Raw genomic sequence first — 20,609 nt, 5'->3', positions numbered from 1 at the left:
GAAAGCAAGGTAATACCAGGCTGAGTCAGGGTACGGTCACAAGATCAATTGAAAACTGAGCTGGGTGTGAACATCAGCACCTGCCTCTGAGCATACATTCCTCACTGTAAGCCAGGTTAATTTATTCCATAACAACAGAAAGCTACTGACCTCTGTGCAGGAGCATGTATGTAGGCTTCTATCAAAGGGCAGCTCATCTGTTGTAAACTTCACCTCGTGCACCTTCTCGTAACTCGTTTGTTTGACCAAAAGTCTCAGAGGCTTCAAGGGGGGAAAGCCACAGGGCTAGCACGTGCGCCGCAGGAGCGGTGGCTCACACGGGGCTGGCCAAAGCAGCTTTTATACAGTGCCAGAGGTTATATGGTGACAGACTTAAGGAAGACTTTCACAATACTGCCGAGTTATTCTTACATACCCATAAAAGCAGCTCAAAATTTGCTGCCTGTGTTTCTATGCACATTCCCACCGAGTGCACAGGTACTGGAGTTGAAGCAGGCTTTTGGCTTAGCAATATCCAGGGAGCACATGCTGGTACTGCCCCACACGTGACAAAAACAAGCCGTAAGGCACATAGCGAGTTTCTCACCTCCATCACTGCCCCCAGAGTTGGCCTTTATGAAACAGCTGTAACCATTGCCGATCTGTCAGAATACCTCGACTTCTGCAAAGCCCTAAGTTAATCCAGTTTTGAAAAGTCAAAAGAAAAAAAAGCCAGAAGCCTCACATACTTTAAACAACTTAATTTATTAGAACCCATAAATGTTGCTTTCATTAGAAGAATCAAGTTAACACCTAATTTGGGTGAAATTACATTTTGAGACAAACAAAAAATTGTAGTACTTAAATACAGTATTTACTGAAGACTGCTATTCTTAGAGTCCTGGTACAAGTTTATACTTATTGTGTGGTATTAGTATGGTATCTAATTCTGAGCAGGTTCAACATCTTATTTTCAACTGAAAGTACATCACACCATGCAAAGGGCTATTCCCCCCCATCTGCCTCCCAGAAGTATGGAATGAAGAGCTCAAGCCTTAAACAAAAAAAACCCACACCCTTGAGATGCATCACCAGAATCGGAAGTTTTTATTTCTTGTATATTTAAGACTGATTGGTAGAAGACACCTGTAGCCAAAAAAAAGAAAAAAATTGTATGACCGTTGAAATTTATTTAAAAGGTTCACTGAACTGGCATCGAGCAAACCTTAACTGTTACTTCAAATTGGAACCTGAGTACAGAGATAAAGTACAATCACCCATGTCATAGGCCCTATAATTTCTTTTCACAGTAGCCCTTTTGGAGAAGCAGGTTGGGTTAATAACCTTAATTTTCACTACTGTAGATCAACAGAATCATTTCCATAAAATTAAGAAAGTGCTTAAACACAGAATACAAAAAGTATCTAACTTACAAACCTTCCGATATAGAAAATCAAAACGTGGAACGTGGCAGATGTTTAGAGATCTGTATCAAAGTATTAAATTGTAAATTAACTGGAGTGACTGCAACACAGGATGGATGCTCTTGAGACAGTGAAACAGTGTATACGATGTATTTACCGAGGGTAAGGGTTGTTCCTTCCGTTAAGGTTCCTACAAAGCTGATGTAGACTTGTCTGTTTCTCACTAACACACTTGCTCTCTTTAACACATACACAAATATTTCCTACAAGCTGTGCTGAATTATTTATATTACCTTTTAAAATAAGCTATTAGTTACACAACTTCTTCAGGATGTATCAAATTATTAAAATTCTAATATCACCGATTTCCAGCTCTAGCTACAAGATTTGGTCATTGTATACGAGAATTAAAACAGTACTTGCTTCCGAAGACTGTCATAGCCTTTCCTCAGTTACATTAAGGAAGGAGCAATTTTTTAAACATTCAGTTTTCATTCTCAACTGATAGCTCACCTGCAAAATACAAAAACACAGCACTCGTGAAAAGCAGGAGTATTTTTGCTCATACAGGTATTACTGTAGAAAAGGAGTCCATTGGCTGTACATTGTTTCCACAGTGTATTTGTTAGATGAGATACAAACTGTACAAGTTCTCCAGTTTACAAAGTTTTCCAAATTGCAGAAACAATTCAGCCCGGTATTTATAATATCGGTTTTAAATGTAAAGATTATTACAGATAAGGTACAGTCTAAGTAATTGGCTCAATGTAACAACAAAAATGTAGTTTTAATACAATTTGCAATAGTACAACTATGTACATATGTACAGAACTGTTTCCTTCTGTTACTTCGCTGACTTTGAGTCTACTCATCACTTAAATTATCAGCTTCCTTTAAAGTAAGAAACACTGAAGTAAAAATGGTTCAGTTTTGCAGCACTTCAAGTTCCTCAGTGGAGATCTCTTCTCATCTACATTTCCTGCTTAATTCCAGCCTTAAAGAACACCGTCACTGAAGCGTGGCTTGCCATAATCAACAAGGTCATTTTGTAGATCTCTTTCTTCATCATCTGCAATTAAAATATTCAGATCAAATCTGATGTGATGCTACTGAAAAAATATTTAAACATACTTTCCCAGAACATGCTGCTAATGCATACATCCACACTGAATTGGCCTCGTCTGGTTATGGGAATGAAGTCATCGGGGAAAATACGGAGAACACATGTGGGCCTGCAATTACAAGTCCAGCTGTCAGCACTCGGGGAGTCGTCCCTCATGAAGAACCGGGACTTCACACTGTTTAATATCTTTGGTTTTATTGCAACCGTGTTTCAGAGATTTATTGACTTAAGAGACTGTAGAACTAGTTAAACTTACTACTGTAATTTGAGAATCTTCCTTTAAAGGTTTCAAACTCTCCCACTAAAACCCAACTACAAAGTCAACTACTTCAGAAAGTTACATTGCCATTTTTTAACCCATTCTAGAGTTAATACATTTAAGATTTTACAAAGGTTGGATATCTCATGGGACAAGCACAGACAAGTCTAGACTAAGGTAATACTTTTTCCACCTACTTCTCTGCTTTGAAAAATGATCCCTTCCACACAAATGTGGCACAGCACATTTTTCAGTGATGGGATTTTTACTAATGCTGGAGTTGACTTTGCTGTCAATGTTTTTACATACTGCTATCTTGTATCTCAGACTTGAGGGTAAAATTTGAAGAGAGACTTAAAGACGTAAAAGGCAGCTCTCAACCTTTTCAAACCTCTTATCAATGGAAATCCCTGTTCTCTCTCTCGGCACTGCTGAAGAATCAACAATGCATTTTTCACCACTACTCTTCACAAGTGAAACAAACCCATCTAGCCAGGCTCCTACGTGATAAACACTCAGCCCATCAGTCAAGACGTCTACTCTTGACTCGCCAGGAAACACACAGCAGGAGCTGGGAGCAGGGCAGGGGCAACGCATTGTAGGTGGCCCCGCAACCGATGCAAAGTGGCCGCTTCAGGCACACCACATCTTTCCCAGCTGCATTTGGTTCATCTTTAACAATGGATTTACAGGTTTGTCCTTGACTGGAAGCACGAAGATGTTTCATCTCATCTTTCAGATCCAGAATGACTGTCTCTCTCCACCACTCTACACTCTGTCCTACTTCTGGACTTCTTTGGTTTTGGTTTTTGAGCCTCGTGAAAAATCATAAAATTAAAAGAAACCCTTGCGCATCCTCAGTACATCCATTTAATATCCAGCCACCACAAAAACATTTAATATAGTAGAAGCCAACAACTTTTAAATATCACCTTGCATTTCAAACAGGTGGACTGAAAGAAGGAATGCCAGACTGGATACTGACATTCACATGAGCATATCTCCCAAATTTGTGTATTTTCCTCTGATAATTTCAATCTAAGGCCCACACATTTCTAGTGGCAACAGAAAAACATGTTTAATTAAATTGCTTTGTTTGCACATGCCACATGATTTGTTCTAGCCTGATGCAAAACCATGTGATGTTTTTCTAATAGTTTTTAGACAGAAATTCAGGGTTTTTTCCTCCCTAAACAATTATAACCACCCTCCCTCCAAACCCCCACAATTCTACCCTCTCCTACCCTGCAAACAAATTACTGTAAAGACTAAAGCAGACACTTTTTCTAAAATGCTACTTTTGGAAGTACCAACTTGCCATGCTGTATGACTTGTACCTCAAATCAACAAGTTATTAGGAAGCAACATAACAAAGGGCTTGAAAAATTAACTCTGAGGTAGTAACGTACACCGTTCAGGCTATTCTTCATGAAAAGGCTTCCAGAAGTCGCTCTTTAATCTTTACTACCAGATATTAAATCCATTATGTCTATACAGATATACAGAGGAGTTGATAAGAAAAAAGATTTTAACCAAGTCCAAATTTAAAGCCACCACAGTAGTGAACTGACAGGTACCACATCTAAATGGGAAACAGTTTTATGAGGCCACTTTCAGTTAGAGCTCTTATTTTTTCAAATACCCCTTGCATCGCAAGCTACATAAGCACAATCTCTACGTTTTTTAACAATTTTCCACCACTTATTACTGTATCATACCCACCCTTTTGTAAGTGGCATACAGGAATGCTGTTCATGTTCCTGGTAACAGTTTACAGCATATGTGATATTAACTCTTGCTACCTAAAGCCATTAGTTTCCCTGTAAAGGCCACCATAGCAATGCATTCGTGCTGGTAAGCAAACGAGCACGGAGCTCTGAAGTACAGCAAGAGCTGTGTACAGCAGGAACACAGCGCTGCGCCCCAGCACTGCTTTGGGCAGCCAACCTCCTCCCACACTCCTCGTCAGCAGCGCAATGGCTGCGGGTAAAGATGAGCCCAAAGGCTGGGTTAGGCAAATGGGAGAAGTTAGCACAGATTCAGTAACGGTTATGTGGCCTTAGTTAAAACTTCAAGAATCATATTCTGAAGTCCAGTAAAGGAACTGTTGTGGTGAGGAACCAGGCATCGCCCACTGCTTACTAAGGGGAACTGAACTAAAAACCATTTCCTTTTCATTACAAGATCATCGTCATTAGAAGCAAGTCTCCTACTTCCACAGCATCAACAGAAGGAGCTGTATGTACTTTTGTACCTTCATTTAGAAGCTAGCTTGTACAAGCAAATTACAACCCAATAATAACCCCTCCAGAGGAACAGATGTTAGCAATCCAGAGTGACTAAAATCCGCTGCTAGTTTTGAGGAAAAGTGTAACAAAACAGGCCACATCTTCTGGAGCAACAACAGAGTTTTCATTTTTATCAGTAAGTTAATTAATTGCCCAGGGTTCTGAGCCATACTTTTCTTTTGCTTGTTCATGAGTTTCAAACTACCAGTCCAGCCAAAAAATGCTTACACTGCAGTCAGATGCATGCCCACAGCAATCAGTTGCTTTTTATCAGCTTTTCCCCATTAATTATGCTTGGATACCAATTAAATACATGTCTGAAAAACTACCAGCTAAAAAACTTGCATTATGAGGATCAAAATCAGGGTGCCTGTAGAACTTCAATCGTTTTGGGTTTTTTTTCCCCCTCCCCCCTCCTCTATTTTGCACTTTCCTTAATTGGAAATACTATATATGGTTACGTAAACATTTTCACCCTACAGACATGCAAGCCTTTCACAAAGTATTGCCAAACAACTAGATGGAGAATGGTAGACAACATGGCAGGTACACGGCAGACAAGCAATGAAGGGGCGATGCACTGAAACACATGCAGAACAAGAGGTGGTGAACATGCATACACAGGTATTAGGCTAGCACCAGATTAATGAGTTTGGAAGTTTGGTTAGCAAGGAAAACCAGAAGCCTGTTGAATCTGTGTACAATGCACGAAAATTACACTTAGAATTGCTAACTGAGACCTCATTGCATACCACCTCAAGGCAGGTATGACAAAAGCAGCAGTCAAAAAAACCCTACGCTTCTGTATTTGAAAACTGCTTTAGTAATGTCAAAGACTAATCCCAACTAGCTAGATACCAGATTTGGGGTTTTAGACAAAACCATTTCTGAAATTTGAAGCGTCTGTATTTTCCTAGCAGAAACTGTATACACAACTGAAATAAGGTATCGACATCCTCTCACTGAAAACTGCTGTAACACTGCTTTCAAACGGAGAGCAAGACCAAATTTTAAAGATTGCCTAAAGCTTATTTATTCTATATTAGAAATTTTTGATCAGCTAAAAATAGCGAGGCTTTACACAAATTCAACAAGTAAACTTAGCGTGGATTTTATTACAATGGGATGGAGATAAGGCCCAAGCTCACCTTGGACGTCTTCTTCTCCACCATCACCATCCTCTTCCTCATTGTAAGCCAGCTCAGCCTGTTTGTCTGCCTCATACTCACCCACGTTACCATCATCCCCATTATAATCTGCCAGTTTAGAACCCTGCTGCGGATCAACAGGGGATTCATTCTCATCAAAGAATCGGCCTGTGAAGTAGGCAAAGGATTAAGTCAGAAGCAGAGAGGAAAGAAATAGGAAGATTCTAAATGAAAGCAGACCGCAGGTTAAGATAGTTGGGTTTTTGTAGTAGTTCCAGCTGGAGGAGAAAGGGGGTAGAAGGGAGAGGGCCTGGGCAGGGGGAGAACAAGGCTTATGGAACACCTCCGTGCAAAAAGGATGTACTCGGTCATTCAGCATTTGGATCTTGTGAAATCTGATTGTTATAAGCTTCACTCTTTGGAGAAAAGAGCTAGAGTAAGCATCCAGACAAAAAGCTCCATCTTTGATTACCTACAAACACTACTAAAAGTTTTCTTAAAATGCTGCAGAGCATACAGTGGAAGGTTTTGTATCTAGACTTTTTTCTGAGGAAGACTGGCATTCTTCTACACACAATGGAGCACTACATTGCTGACTTCGCATACGGTAACATCTGCAGAGTGTGTACCATACTGTCAAGGGTAAAAATCTAGCAAAGATCTCCCTTGTATCTCTGAACTGATTTTTTTAACTACCTAATTAATTTGGCTTTACACCCTGGTTTCCTATTAAGCTTTAACAGTTTTCAAAATATTCTGAATCCAGTATTTTTGTCTCCCAGCAAAGAATTAAGCATAGTTCCAGATACTGAAACAATGCAGAAGAAAACACAAGAATTAGCTGGAACTATGACATGACTAGACAGTCAACCCAGCACACAATGAAAGATTAATGGTGTGATGTCAAGTTCACTTGGAGCTGGTGTTTAATGGGATACAAGGAGATCTGTTCCACGTCCAATGCAGTTCAGTCTGCTTGCCCACTGCTTAAAGAATGCAACACTGGGTCTGCAGAGGATACAAGTCTGGAGGGATTATCTATAAATGACAAAAAATAGGATTAAAGTGCGATACAGTCTTTACAGACTGGAAATGGACTGAGAAGAAGTCTGCCAAGGCAGATGTTAAGTTATTTGCAGTAGAAGCAATTAAACAGAGAAGTAAAACTGAAGAATATGATTTCAACATTAGGATTAAAAAGGAGGTTGGGGTTACAATGGACAGATGTAAAAATGAAATTACTTCTTAAAACAATGAAAACTATCATATGTGGCAGTATATAAAAATCAGGACAGAAACAATGACATAGTGCTTATCTGGATGGGGAAGAAAACCAGAAGAATCACATCTAGTGCAGCTCAGATGTACAGAAATGGAAGTTTCAGTTATTTTCATAAAATAAACAAGAAGAAACTACGATCTGTTTAGAAACCAGAAGTTTAATATATTATTCATTCTCTATTCATGTCTAATTGAATAATCCTTGCTATTATTGTTTGTATTTTTGGACACTGCATTATATATAAAAAGCAGACAGAACTATACAAGTCGCACATATTAAATATAAAACAAGCTATGCAAAGACAACTGAATGCACTTAACTTACAGAAAAAACGAGCCTGTAGATATGCCAGAAATACTGTGACAAACAAGTACTGAATAAATTTAAGCTGACAGAAGGAAAGGTTAAAATATTAGAAAGAGATCCTAGGAAACACAGCAAGCCCATACAGGCCTGTGAGCTGGAGCTCGCATGAGCAGCCCAGCGTACAGGACAGCCCTGGCGAGCTCGGATTCCAGCACAGCTTCAGGATGCAGCTACTCTTTCACTACAGGTGCTTCATTCTGCTTTAGGCATTCAGTATGTTAGCTCAAGCTACTTCAAATCAAGGGAGGAACGGCTGAGACCCTGAGCACACACAAACCTCACCAGCAGTTGTTTTGGGCTAGGCGGTCTTGACAGCACCTCCACTGCCTATGTGTGCAGAGTCAGGTGTACAAAAGATTTAGGCAGTAGATGACTTCTCGCGCAACACCAGGACAACATCAATACCCTAACACGAGGAATATACAGTGGTCTTGGGATACCAAGACTTTAGGCAAACACCAGAACAGGAGTCGCTGGTAGCTAGAGCCAGCAATGCACCAATTGCTTTCTGAAACAGACAGACAAGATCTGGAATCTTGATGGCCTTGTGGATCTCTCAAATCACTCCAAACGTGAGTCAGTGTCTGTAACGCAAGCATTACACGGACTGACTATTTGAGGCACAGTGGAATGTGTTGTCATGGAGCACAAGAGGTTAGTGACAGCACAGGATGCCCCATAAGGATGTCACTGATGCTAAAATCTGCAGGTAACATTTGCTGAAATGAATGCTGAATAGACATATGGGTCATTACTCAAAGCTGGATTCTTACAAACACACTAACTCAGAGCAGCTGCCCACATGCTCATCACTAAGGACCTACTTACAGGACAACTTTAAACAGCAGCATGGACTGGAGGTTTGCTGCACCCAGGTGTTTTTCCAGGGTGCCAGGTAAGAGCACCGTGACGTTGCTGCAGTCACTTTCAGGTTCTGCTTCTTTTGAAACCGAACGGCCACAAGGTGCGCATCTCTGTACCTAGTATCAAAGTTAATTTTTAAATCTACGCTATCAAAATAAAAAAGGAAAATATCTTTTGGGAAGAAGCTCTCCGATTCTGAAACTGGATGGATATGACAGACACCCTGACCAATGATGGTTACTCATGTCACCCCATGGGCTGATGCACAGCAAGTTTTGCAGCGCTCTAACCAAAACCCCAGCCAGGGAATTGTCTACAGTGAAAGCTGTGTGCCAGAGCTGCACTCCTCCATACCAGAGGGATGAATTTATCACCAATGGACCTTTCAGAACACCCACTGCTGATCAATCAGGAAATAAATCTTCTGCAAACCTGGATTAGCTATTTCCACACATGACAGAGGAATTCCCACCCTCATTGCATCATTACAATGTAAGTTATTCCAAATACGAAGGAGCAAAGAGAAAAGGAAAAGACTCACCAGTGATGATTACTGACTCTTAGGTCACAGCCTACAATGGAGACATCTCATTCACTGCTCCTGCCTACAAAGCTAGCCCCCCACATCATTTAATCCATTACAGGGAAGACAGCCAATCCATTTAAAAACCCCAAGAACTGAAACACAAAGCTCTGTCATTTCAACTGTAGTCACTCAGACAAGCACAGGATCTTCAACAAGCTCCTTTGATAAACTAAATAGTCTTAGTGTATTTCAGGATGCACAGAGTGGAAGAAAAGCTTGCACAGGTTGCATGCCAATTTTGAGTACACCTATCCCCACTCCATCAGGAAGATCCATGAGTGATATTAAAATAACTGAAGCCTTCCCTAAAGATCTGTTTCTAAAAAAACCCAGTAAATTGATGTCCATTCCTTACCTCTTCAACCCTGGTCTTTTTAGAGCTTTTTTCTCCCTCATACTAAACCCTATTTATTTTTTTTTCTCTCCCCTGAATTCCTTCCAGCTTCCCATCATCTTTCTTTGATAGTTAAAGCCAGAGGATGGCCTCACAAGCACTAGGTAAGACAGAGTTAGTTATTCCGTCTTATTATTTGACATTCCTGTTAACACATCCCAGAAGGAAAACCTCACTTCAGACATCTGTTAGTGACTAATATCCACTGTTGACCACATCGTTTTTGACTGAACTGCTCACTTGCTATTTGTCGCTTACTCTGTGCATGTAATTCTCCATTCTTAATTGCAGACTACTTTTATGTTTACAAACTTACGTTGCTGAAACCACATCTCATACATTGTTTATCATCCAGCACTCAAAATACCAAACAGTGCCAAGCAAAGGATGCGTCTTTGTAAACCTCACAGAAGCTTTTCAAATAGATCTGTTAGTGATACCCTATGTCTGGAATATTCTTTTCTTAAAGAGAAGCTTTTAAAATGAATCTGTTAGTGATACCTATGCCTGGAATATTCTTTTCTTAAAGTTGTGCACCCACCAAACAGCAATTTATTCCTGACCAGATCTCCATTAATTTGCCTACAACGAAGTCACACTCCTGTTTTTACTGCTTTCGTTCCTTTGAATACATACTTTTCAGACCGTATCACTTTGACGCAATGTGTTCTTGAAAAATCCATGTTAACCACTTGTCATATTATATTCAAACTGATTAAGAATTTGTTCGGTTACCTTTCCAGGTATCAAAAGCTAGGCTGCTGTCTCTCTAGAACTCCTCAAATCCTCTTTCCATTCACTTTTTAAAGACTTCTTGCGTTATGATGGTACATCTCTCAAAGTTGTTAATGGTTCAGAAACCATTTCGGGTAGCTTCTTAAACCTCTCGGCTAAGGTTTGGCACTATCTACAGGCTTTAGCCTCTGACCCTTTGGGGGGCTACAAGGGGGTGGGGGGACAAGGAGAGAAGACACTGAACTCCCACATCCCTGTACATCCCTCTATGCCAATGCACACCCTACATCTATCTGCTAGCAAATCTGACTATATGCTCACAGGCCCCGTTTTAATTTAACCTTTGCTTCAGAACAGTAACTAAAACATTTTGCAAGAATAAATGGAGTATTAAACTTATTTCTCTGTTATTCAAGGAATATTTAAGAGATTGCTAGAAGTTAACATTGTTTCCTGCAATTTCTCCAAGCTACAGAAGTGCCAGTCAAGTTCTAGACCATGAAAAGAAATTGCAACAACTTAACTCTAACAAAGGGAACTTCCCAAACTAAACCTTTTATGACAAAAATGAATTAATAGTTTCACATTCCCAAGAGTGACCCTACCTTTCAGAATTCTTTTCATTGATCACTGCAACCAATTCATGATTTTATTTCAAAAAAATTACTAGTTCTGTACCACTGTTTATCCGATCCACAGAATTAACACAGGTTTCTGGCAGGAGGCTATACAATCCTTTTTTCCTCCCAATTTTCTGACTCTGAAAATGGCTGTTCTGGTGTAATAACTTGTCAACTTGGAGTATAGACAGATTTTAATCATAGAAACCAAAGCCTAAGTGAAAGCTACTTAGCTGTGAGTACAAAGAAAATTAAAGTTGAATTTATAATAGCTATATAATAAAGAAAAAATCTTACTTGGGTAAAACACAAGAGGAGACGTTTCAGCACTATGCTTTTTTCTTCCAGATGCCCATTCCCCACCCAAATGCTAAACAACTGGAATTAGTTCTTTAAAAATAACTAGGTTAAGGTATACTTAGTCAGTATACTCTATACTATACTTAGGAGTATAGTATCTCCACTGATACCATAAGAAACTTGTTTCAATATAATGTTCCTATAAGAAGATGCTAAATCAAATGCTGTAGGCATAATACTCTCCCAATGTTACGGTATCGGCTGCAACAGAGAGATGCATCTCAAAAACAACCGTTCACAGACAGCTGTATGTGTATTTGCATGTTCTTACCTGCTGTCTGCCCACTAAGCCTCAGCAGTATTACCACCGTCATACACAATAAACAAATACATGATCTGCTCCTGTCTGAAGGCTTCCTTCTGGAGCAGACATGGAAGAGAAGGGTTCTGGAAAACTTCCTCTCACAGAAGAACGAACTTCTGGCCAATACACATATACCCCCCCAAAGACCCCCTATGTAAGGGCTGAATTCTTACGATATTGCCCAAAACATCGTATTTAAGTAATACAGTATGAATATAAGTAACTCAGTATCATGCATGTGTCAAAAGTCTTCACTTAATCTATTTAAATGTGTAGTAATTTCCAAAAACATTTTAAATTCCCATAAGCAAATAATTTTTTTTAATGACTGAATATATATGAAAGATGACACATTAAGGCATATCTTTTACATAGTAACATATTACATTTATTTTCAGGCTTAGTCTCCAGATGGGCACCCACTGTAATGGTTCCTATTTTCCAGACAGGCACTATTACAGATAGAAAATGAAGTGATTTTCTTAATATATTGAAGTATATGATATTGGCCAACTTACTTTGCTTCATCTTCTGCAAGTCATTAACTCTGCTCTTTGGAATTTTTATATGGTCTGTTTCAATTTTGTGTTCTTTCTGATTTTCCATATTTTCTTCAAAATTTAAGTGCTGGAGAGAATTTGGAGGTATCTGCTTCACAATATCAGCATTTCCGTCATTGTCACTGTGCAAACCTACAGAATGAGGAAGGTGTGTTCGGTTTTTACATGGTTCCAGAAGGCAGCTATGGTGTTATCACAGAAGTTAATCAATCACATTTTAATACATAATCAATCCTAAATCGTTACCTTCTCAGCTGATTTTCTATGTGTACTTAAATGCTTGATGAAGCCTAGAACAATAATACGTTTATGTATTTTTTTTATTCTCCTGCTGATTCTGCTTTTCAAATCTACTAAGCATCGTTTATTGTTTCAAGAGCTATGATCTGAGGAGAAGGTTGCAGTAAGTCACAGAAGTTATGCTAAAAATAATAAGCAGAAATAAGCAGAACAGGACTACATAACCAAGGAATACAGAAAACCCTGGTCCCCTTGAAATTCACATCAACCCTCTGTTGATAAACTCTAAATTCAACGAAGCAAGCTTTTGACTTGCTATCTTTTATGTTTGCTCATTAATAAAAGTCAAAACGAAGGACTACCTCAGAACAGCAAAAAGAAACGAACTATTTAAAAGATTTGACATTTGAGAATAATAAACTTTAAATATGTATACAGACTTTGAGCTCACTAATTTTGGTATTCTAATCTGCTTACACATACACTGCAAAAGGAAAGAAATTAAGAAATACTTCTGTTGCCTTTTTTTCAAAAGAACCAATAATGGGCATACAAAAAACTTCAAGCTGTTTGGTCACGTCACAAATATATAACGAGTACATTATATTTAATGTTTTTAGCAGGACAGTATTTGAATATGCCACTTGCAGTGCAGATATAACCTAACGTTCTCTTTGACATTAAAGCAAAGTGACTTGATCCACAAGCATTAAATTTAAGTATATTTTCTATGGATTTGTGTCCTTTCTAACTGCAATTCTTCTAAACCCTTTCACTGCAGTAATTTTAGTTCTCTCACATCCTAAACCTTCCCCCCATCACCCTCAAGCGAGCTGTTCACAGAAAGAGGACACTGAGCAAGTGATAGTACCATTGTTTATTCTCTGAGTATAACTGGCTACCAATAGATCAACAATTAACTCCTGATGATATGTTGCAGCCCTATCTAATTAGTAACCCTAAGGAGGAATACTAATTTCAATTACTCTCCTCTGTCCAGCGGAGAAATCTTGAAGCACTTACCTTTGAAACTTTAACTCTCAAATTTGGCTGAAGTTGGTTAAAAGGCTCAGAAATTACTGGGGGTGTGTGGGACGAGAAGAGACCACACAACCAGCAACCCCAGTGCCTCAGAAGGCTAGACTAATCTGGCCAGATTAATTCTGTATCCTACAGAAATTGATCGTTGTTTTCCTTTTTGTAACCACATCAAACATGAAAAAGGGGCTGGCCATGTACATCTAACATTCATGATGTGGCAGCAGATATTAAATGGTAAGTTTCCTACAAAATGTTGACTTGTCACCTGCTAATAATAATTTTACCTGGTGCCAGATTCGCAACATGAGGCTGTTCAGTTGGAAGATTTATAACAGGTTGATGACCTTCACTTTTAGGAGCTGAAATAAGTGGCTTCTTTAAAGCTAAAATAAAATACATGGACAAAAGCATTAACATGAAACAAACAGACACTATATACGGGGTCTTCCTCTAACAATCCTGTAAACTTTTGTTGTTGTTGTTGTTTTCTTGTTTTTAAATGATAGATGAAAACATAAAATACAAGATTTCAGGGGAGGAATATTATCAGAAGCATTCAGTTTTGAGAATTCAAACCTCTAAAGCACAGTAAAAATTATCAGATTTTACACCCCACTTGAATTCTATTACCATAGACAGATTTTAAAATTTTGCATTCACTATGAAACAGATGGTATTCAAACAGAATATATACGCCACCAAGAACCCAAATGTGAAAGTATTAGACTATTTCTCCTAACCAGTGGGAGTATCTTCAGCTTTAGAAGGACCATTATCTTCTATTTCAGGCATGCCTGCATCTCCTCCTGGTTTGATTTTCTCTGTAAGACAAGAATAGGATAGCGTGCCTTATTAACCTTTAAGTTTGAACAGTGAATTTCCCTGTTGTGTAAGGCTCTAAGACCAGAAGAGAAGTCCTTTATCCACAGAACATGTCCCATATTGATAATGCAACTACAACACTCCTTATATTGTACCGTCGAAGTCACTGAAGACTGCTTTGGAGCAGCGCTCCCAAAATCAGTGCAATCTTCAGAAAAGGATGGGAAACAGATGCACTGCTCTTGGTAGCCGAGTAAGAAAAGCCTGCTGCAAGAAGCTGGCCAGAACAGACACTGAACTGATACAAAAAGGTGCTGATTCAGCAGCACAGAAGTTGAAACAAAAGGAACCCATCTGCCTTTTGGAGAGGCCTACAGGGAGGAAACAACAGCAATAGCTACTCACCGAGAACCTCCTGTACAGCTCCTGATAAACCAAAGGTCCCCACTGTTCCTGCTGACTTACCCAGCTAGAGACTTCTCACAGCGGTTTCAATGCTCCTTGTCTCCAGCCACCCTCTCTGTGAAGATTCCAGCTCTCCAACAACATGCCCCTTCCCTAGCTCACCCCAAGACACATCTCACAGGGAGTGGAGAGGCAATCCCCAGTTCACAACTGGTCACATAAGGAAGGATATGCCAAATGAACCAACAAAGTGAACACAAAACTGTGCAAGAAACTACTTTCATAAAAGGATCCAGAGAAAGGACATGCCAATCTCTGGATACCTATAAACTTAGTACAATCACATGCAGCTAATCAAGTTAGCTGAGCCAAATAATTCATTGTTCTACTTCAGAGAAATGCACAATTCTGTATGATTGCAAAGGATACAACACAATTGGCCCATTATCTATCAGAAATGACAAAAAAAAGGAAATACCTTTGCCATTTACAACACGATCTGAAGGCTGCTCATTCTTTACTGTGTTTTCTGCCTCTGGAACAGTCTTAGATATTGTCTGGTCATCATTATTGGGACTTACTTCAGTGTCTTTACTGGACTGAATTTTTTGTGTGGCCTGATAGAACAAATTCATAAGGAACCAATATTAAGCACATCTCTGAAAACTACAAAACAAAACCCCTCAAATTCAAGATTACTTTGGGTAAGCAAAATCACATTTATGAAGTAGATGATCACCAAAGCAAACAACAGCAGAAGTCCTCTATATACAAACCTGAATCCTGAGGGCAGGAGATGAGAGTATGGACACACAACTGAACAGAAAATGTAAAATACAGCTGGCTGTATGACATTTATATTGGCATATATATCTCTTAAGTATAACGCAAACAGGTTAAGGCCTTAAACCTCAGGCCAGAGACTTTGAAACAATTCTAGATTTTAAGATAGATCTGATTGAAATCTTCAAGTCTGCCTTATTATTCGAAATGTTTGTAAACAGAGATCAAGTAAGGAAATGAAATTTTAAGAAAAGCAGGTTGTTTCATCTGTTTGTAGGAAAGATGCCATATTCTACTGGCAGCTTGCACCACATAATTACACCCTTGCCACCATTCAATTACCATTGTTATTTGCACCACATTAGCACCTCGAGGCCTCAATAGAGATCAGGTTCCCCTTTGCAATAACCTATATAATGTTGTAAGAACACAGATCCTACCCTGGAGAGCTATAAAGTAATATCCAGAAGATATTTTTTACAGAGAAGAAACTGAAATCCTTAGCAATAGTGTCATGTAGGAAGGTTGTAGCAGAGCAAAGAATTAAGCCTGATCTTCAAGGCTCAGTTCACTGACTGAGCAAACAGGCAGATATTCTTACACTAATACCCATTTAGGGCTGCTCAGGATGATATTTAACGAAAAGTTAGAGGAGAAATGTCCAAGGCCTCCATATACCTGAAATGCTGAGTCAAACAAACAGCAAACTTCAGGCTCTTCTAATTCAACAAAGAAACTTAGCTGTGCATTACCTTTTGTTCCCGCACAACTTGGTCCATTAATTTCTTTATGTTTTCTTCATGTTGCAGTCTCATTTCCTTGATCTGCTGCCCACACTGCAGACTTGATTAGAAACACATTATTAGTTATATTTCACTTGTTGTATCTGCTCTCCCATAAATAAAATAGGGGGAAAAATATGAAGTGGCACAAAAAGCCAAACCTGAGATATAACTAGAATAGTCTGTCCAAAAAGCCTTGTCCTGGAATGTGTATGGAGTGGAAACAGACTGAATACAGAAAGAAAGCAGAACTGGAAAAAATAGGGACAGAGCAGAAAAAACAGTAAAATAAACAGAATGGCCTTGAACATATTTCCTCCAAAACCTGGAAAGCAACCAGAAAGTCAAGCTTCACAGTTAATCTGTCATCAGCATATATTAATTCCACTAGGAAAGCAATATATCTCCCATGGCTGTCAACACACAAGATGCACAACTACTGCTATCGGTTACTGCTACCAACTCAAATAACAAGATCTGAATGACACACCTAAGTGTCCCAACTTCTCTAACAAGCCACAGAGATCAACCCAATTCAACAAAATTCCTGTCTCCCACAAACCCGCAAATACTCGACATAGCACATAGAGTAAAAATATTTTTTGTGTGCGAAAGTTTCAAACATTTTCAAGTGTTATAATCTCCCTCATTCCTCAAAGCTTCAGAAGTAGTTGTTTACCCTGCTTCTCCATCATAAACTTAAAAGGCTGAGGTCAACTTAAAATTTCAATCTACACAATGCTTTCAACTTCAGTTGAAAAAAATGAAATTACACTTTCTAGAAAGACAGTAATTAACAATCCTGGTGGCTTACAGAACTGTGTCAATTAAACTCTTCCAAGTATTTGTCAACTAAGATCTCCACAGTATAAAAAATGCATTGACTTAAAATCGTCCAATGCTGAACAATTCTAGTAAGTCAGATTTTTCTTAGATCATATCTCACTTTGAGGGGAGGAGTAGAACACCACAAAAAATAGAACTTTAAAATCAAACAACTGGCTAAGTCAAAGCTACATCACCAAGTGAGTACACTCCAGTTTGAAGATTAGCAGAAATAGGATTAATTTGCACTTTTTAATAAATACAGACTTCCATTACACACACAAACCTACAGTTACTAACATTCTTGAAGACATACCTATCATATTCCAATCTCCTTGTAAGGTAAGTATTGTTCTTCTTGTACTCGTGAAGCTGATCTTCCTGGCGAATGAATTCCTGACGTAATTCTGCTAGTTGCTCTAGACCAAAAAGCAAACATCAACATGGATACAGAAATATAAGAAAATGCCCCATGGTGGATACAACTTTCAATATTGCTATATAAGTTAAAAGTTTGCTCAAGTTTTATGTTATTTCTTCTAGATATACTTTAAAGATTCTTAAACTAACTTGAAAAAGATGCCAATTTACTCATGTATGCCAGATGTCACTATGAATTATAGAACAATTCTTCTGATACTATGCCAAAACCCCTAAATTTTTCTTTATCTTTTCATACAGAAGACCTACACAATGCTATTTCACCTATCTGTTGAAAATCTCCTTAATTTCCTGAAAGACTCTGTTATTCTGAGTAACACAAAAGTACTACTAGGTTACTTTAGGCACGATGGTCAAATATTCTTTTTCTGCAATAAGTGTACAAAAGAGGGTACCTTCACACTAACCATAAAACCAATACATATTTCCTGTCTTCACAATTGTTCTAGAAGCTCTTCTCCCTGCTCCTCAAGCTACAAATAATTGTTAAGCTTCCTACTATTTTAAGGTGCAACTACATAGACACAGGCACAAATGCCAAGTGTGTTGTCTGCAGGCATGTACAATCTTGGCATTAGCTGTTCCAGGTCACTCTGAAACCCATACAGTAAGATTACAGGCACTGTAATCATGTCTGTATATAACAGCCTTAAAAGATGTTTTCTGGACCTTTTCTAACCCAGCATAAGTATCATAACATTGCTTATCCAGACTATACTAAACTGTGTATTTGGTCACGAAAACGATTCTAATGTCTTGGAAGTAAGCAGTGCCAGAATACATGTTCTTTCTGCAGACAGCAGAGCAAAGTCTACGAGAGCCAACCCTACACTTATCCAGACTAGGTAATAAACAAATATAATGAAATTTCACATTATGCGATGTTCCAGCATCACTTGATCTTTCATTTAAAGTGTATTCAGCAGTACCTAGGCAGTTAAAAAATACACAACTTCAGTCTGCCAAATCACCGTTTGGCCATAAATTCCTTACCTTTTAAACGATTTATGTCTGCCATTTGGTATGATATGTTGTTCTGCAGCTTAATCTGAAAGGAAGAAATGGTTATATAAATATAGACAATCAGCAGGTTAGAGAGGGTTTAGACTGCGAAGACTCAAGTGCGTTTGTTTTCATTGTAAAGACAATGTGTGCAAAGGATTGCACACATCATATCAGAATGATGTATACAAAGTTCTTGTAAATATAAGTAATGTATATTTAGTTATCTATAAGTGATATCATCAACCTAAACACTGTATTTAGGCTCTGCTAACAAGGATTTAAATTTATTTCCAGAACATATTTCTATCAAAAAAGTAGGTTGTCAGGACTAAAATAAACACACTGCATTCTCATACTGCAGAAAGAGACGGTGAATTTGCAATGTCAAAGCATAAGTGTATAAAAATAAACACACAGCATCATTAGCAAAAACAATTTTTACCTAATGTATATTTAAAGTAAATTTTTTATGTGATGCTACCTAATATTCATAACACATTTTATTTTTAAGAGAGAATCTGACACCAGTAGACTTCCACAACAGCTTTTAATTTGGTATTTTTTAGTAAGGAAAAAAGAGCATAGAATCATAGAGTCGTTTAGGTTGGAAAAGACCTTTAAGATCATCAAGTCCAACCGTTAAAGTCATTAAGTAAAGATGCTTTGTCTTGTTCTTACATAAAGACATATGTAAAGACAAAAAACAGCAGAAATTAACAGAAAGATCCACACGTAGAACATACTGAGAAAGGGTGAAAAAAAATCCACGACCGTCATCAGTCAACACTGATGCTGTAATTATTTTTCTTGTAGTTTCACGATCGGTATAAACAGTAACTCTAGAAAGGGTGCTGAAACAGGGTTGTCATTCTTGGGTTACAAGGTCAGCATTACCTCTCAGAATACCAAAATGAAGTACAAGCACACCTACTCTGGTGCGGGATGGGACACACACACATACAGGCTATTTCAACTCCCACACAGATTCTGAAGCTCAATGTCTCAGTCAGTTACCTACATTTCCTGTCAAAACAAACAAAAAAGACATATGCCCTTACTTTAAGACTTCCTCCACCCACCTCTACCTTCCCCTTTATCAAATTATTCATTTATTTTAAAATGTCTCGCGTAATGTTTTTGTTTTTAAAAGAGGCACTCAAACTCTAGACCATCTGATTCAATTCGTCCCATATGGGTTGAGGCAGGCATTTATAACTTTAGGAACCACGGCCATACAAGAACTGCTGAAATCGTGATTTTCTGCAGAACAGAGCGTACACGGAGGCACGCATCCAACAGCTCCAGTCACATAAATAGAGGCTCCTTATGAAATAGAGTGCTCCATCGAGGGTTTTGTTTATGCCAGACTGCAGTATCCTGGCTCATCCCTAGCAGCAATGCACACACGGGCAGTGCTGGCAGCAAACCCTGCCCCATGGCAGAGGACAAAAGCCAAGAGGGTTTCTGGAGTGTGGAGAGGCACCACTGCGATGGCTCGACCTATGGGGGGGAACGCCCAGCCACTTCACAAGGCTTTTCCCAAAAAAAGAAAGAATGGCAGATGATGCAATCTTTTGGTAACCCGAGAACCCTGACCATATTGCTCTGAAATATGATACAAAATAAAGACACCCAATAGGGACACTTAAGGAGCCTTCTCGGCACCTTAGAGCCATGCATTTGAGAACCAGTTACACATGTGCTCTGCCCACCAAGACATTTAAGGCACTCTAGTTACAGGATGCGCAAAGAACAACTCAACTAAATGAAAGCCTGTGTTGGACTTCCTGTGCTTTATTTCAAAAGTGCAAGTAGCCCCTGTGGTGGGGACTTCACACAGAAGCACAATACAAGAGTAACCGCCAAGCCTTTCTAGTCCAACAGGCGCCCATCTTGCCAGCTCTCCATCGAACGGACACCAGGACAGGGGAACAGATACAAAAAGAGTGATTTGTTGAGCATTAATGAAAAAG

At 38.8% G+C, this 20,609-nt stretch overlaps 1 protein-coding gene across 3 annotated transcripts in view; it reads right to left on the bottom strand.

Moving 5' to 3' along the window:
* Window positions 1-726: 726 nt before the first annotated feature.
* CASC4 (cancer susceptibility candidate 4) overlaps window positions 727-20,609 on the bottom strand; it is a 25,039-nt gene continuing 5,156 nt past the window's right edge. Inside the window, exons 2-10 of one of the 3 annotated variants that reach the window (XM_009321427.1) lie at window positions 18,625-18,679; window positions 17,507-17,609; window positions 16,336-16,426; window positions 15,279-15,417; window positions 14,314-14,394; window positions 13,858-13,956; window positions 12,251-12,424; window positions 6,222-6,389; window positions 727-2,472 (exon numbers count right to left, since the gene is read on the bottom strand). In XM_009321427.1, coding sequence (XP_009319702.1) covers window positions 2,399-2,472; window positions 6,222-6,389; window positions 12,251-12,424; window positions 13,858-13,956; window positions 14,314-14,394; window positions 15,279-15,417; window positions 16,336-16,426; window positions 17,507-17,609; window positions 18,625-18,679 — 984 coding nt within the window. In that variant the 3' untranslated portion in view covers window positions 727-2,398. Of the gene's footprint in view, window positions 2,473-6,221; window positions 6,390-8,790; window positions 8,850-12,250; window positions 12,425-13,857; window positions 13,957-14,313; window positions 14,395-15,278; window positions 15,418-16,335; window positions 16,427-17,506; window positions 17,610-18,624; window positions 18,680-20,609 lie in introns of those variants that run through there. The other 2 variants (XM_009321428.1, XM_009321429.1) reach the window with 2 other exon arrangements.

This window comes from Pygoscelis adeliae, unplaced genomic scaffold, assembly GCF_000699105.1.
Source record: "Pygoscelis adeliae isolate BGI_AS28 unplaced genomic scaffold, ASM69910v1 Scaffold13, whole genome shotgun sequence".
NCBI classification, from domain to species: domain Eukaryota; kingdom Metazoa; phylum Chordata; class Aves; order Sphenisciformes; family Spheniscidae; genus Pygoscelis; species Pygoscelis adeliae.
The sequence above is the reverse complement of the archived record's forward strand: the minus strand, read 5'-3'. Positions and strand labels throughout refer to the sequence as shown.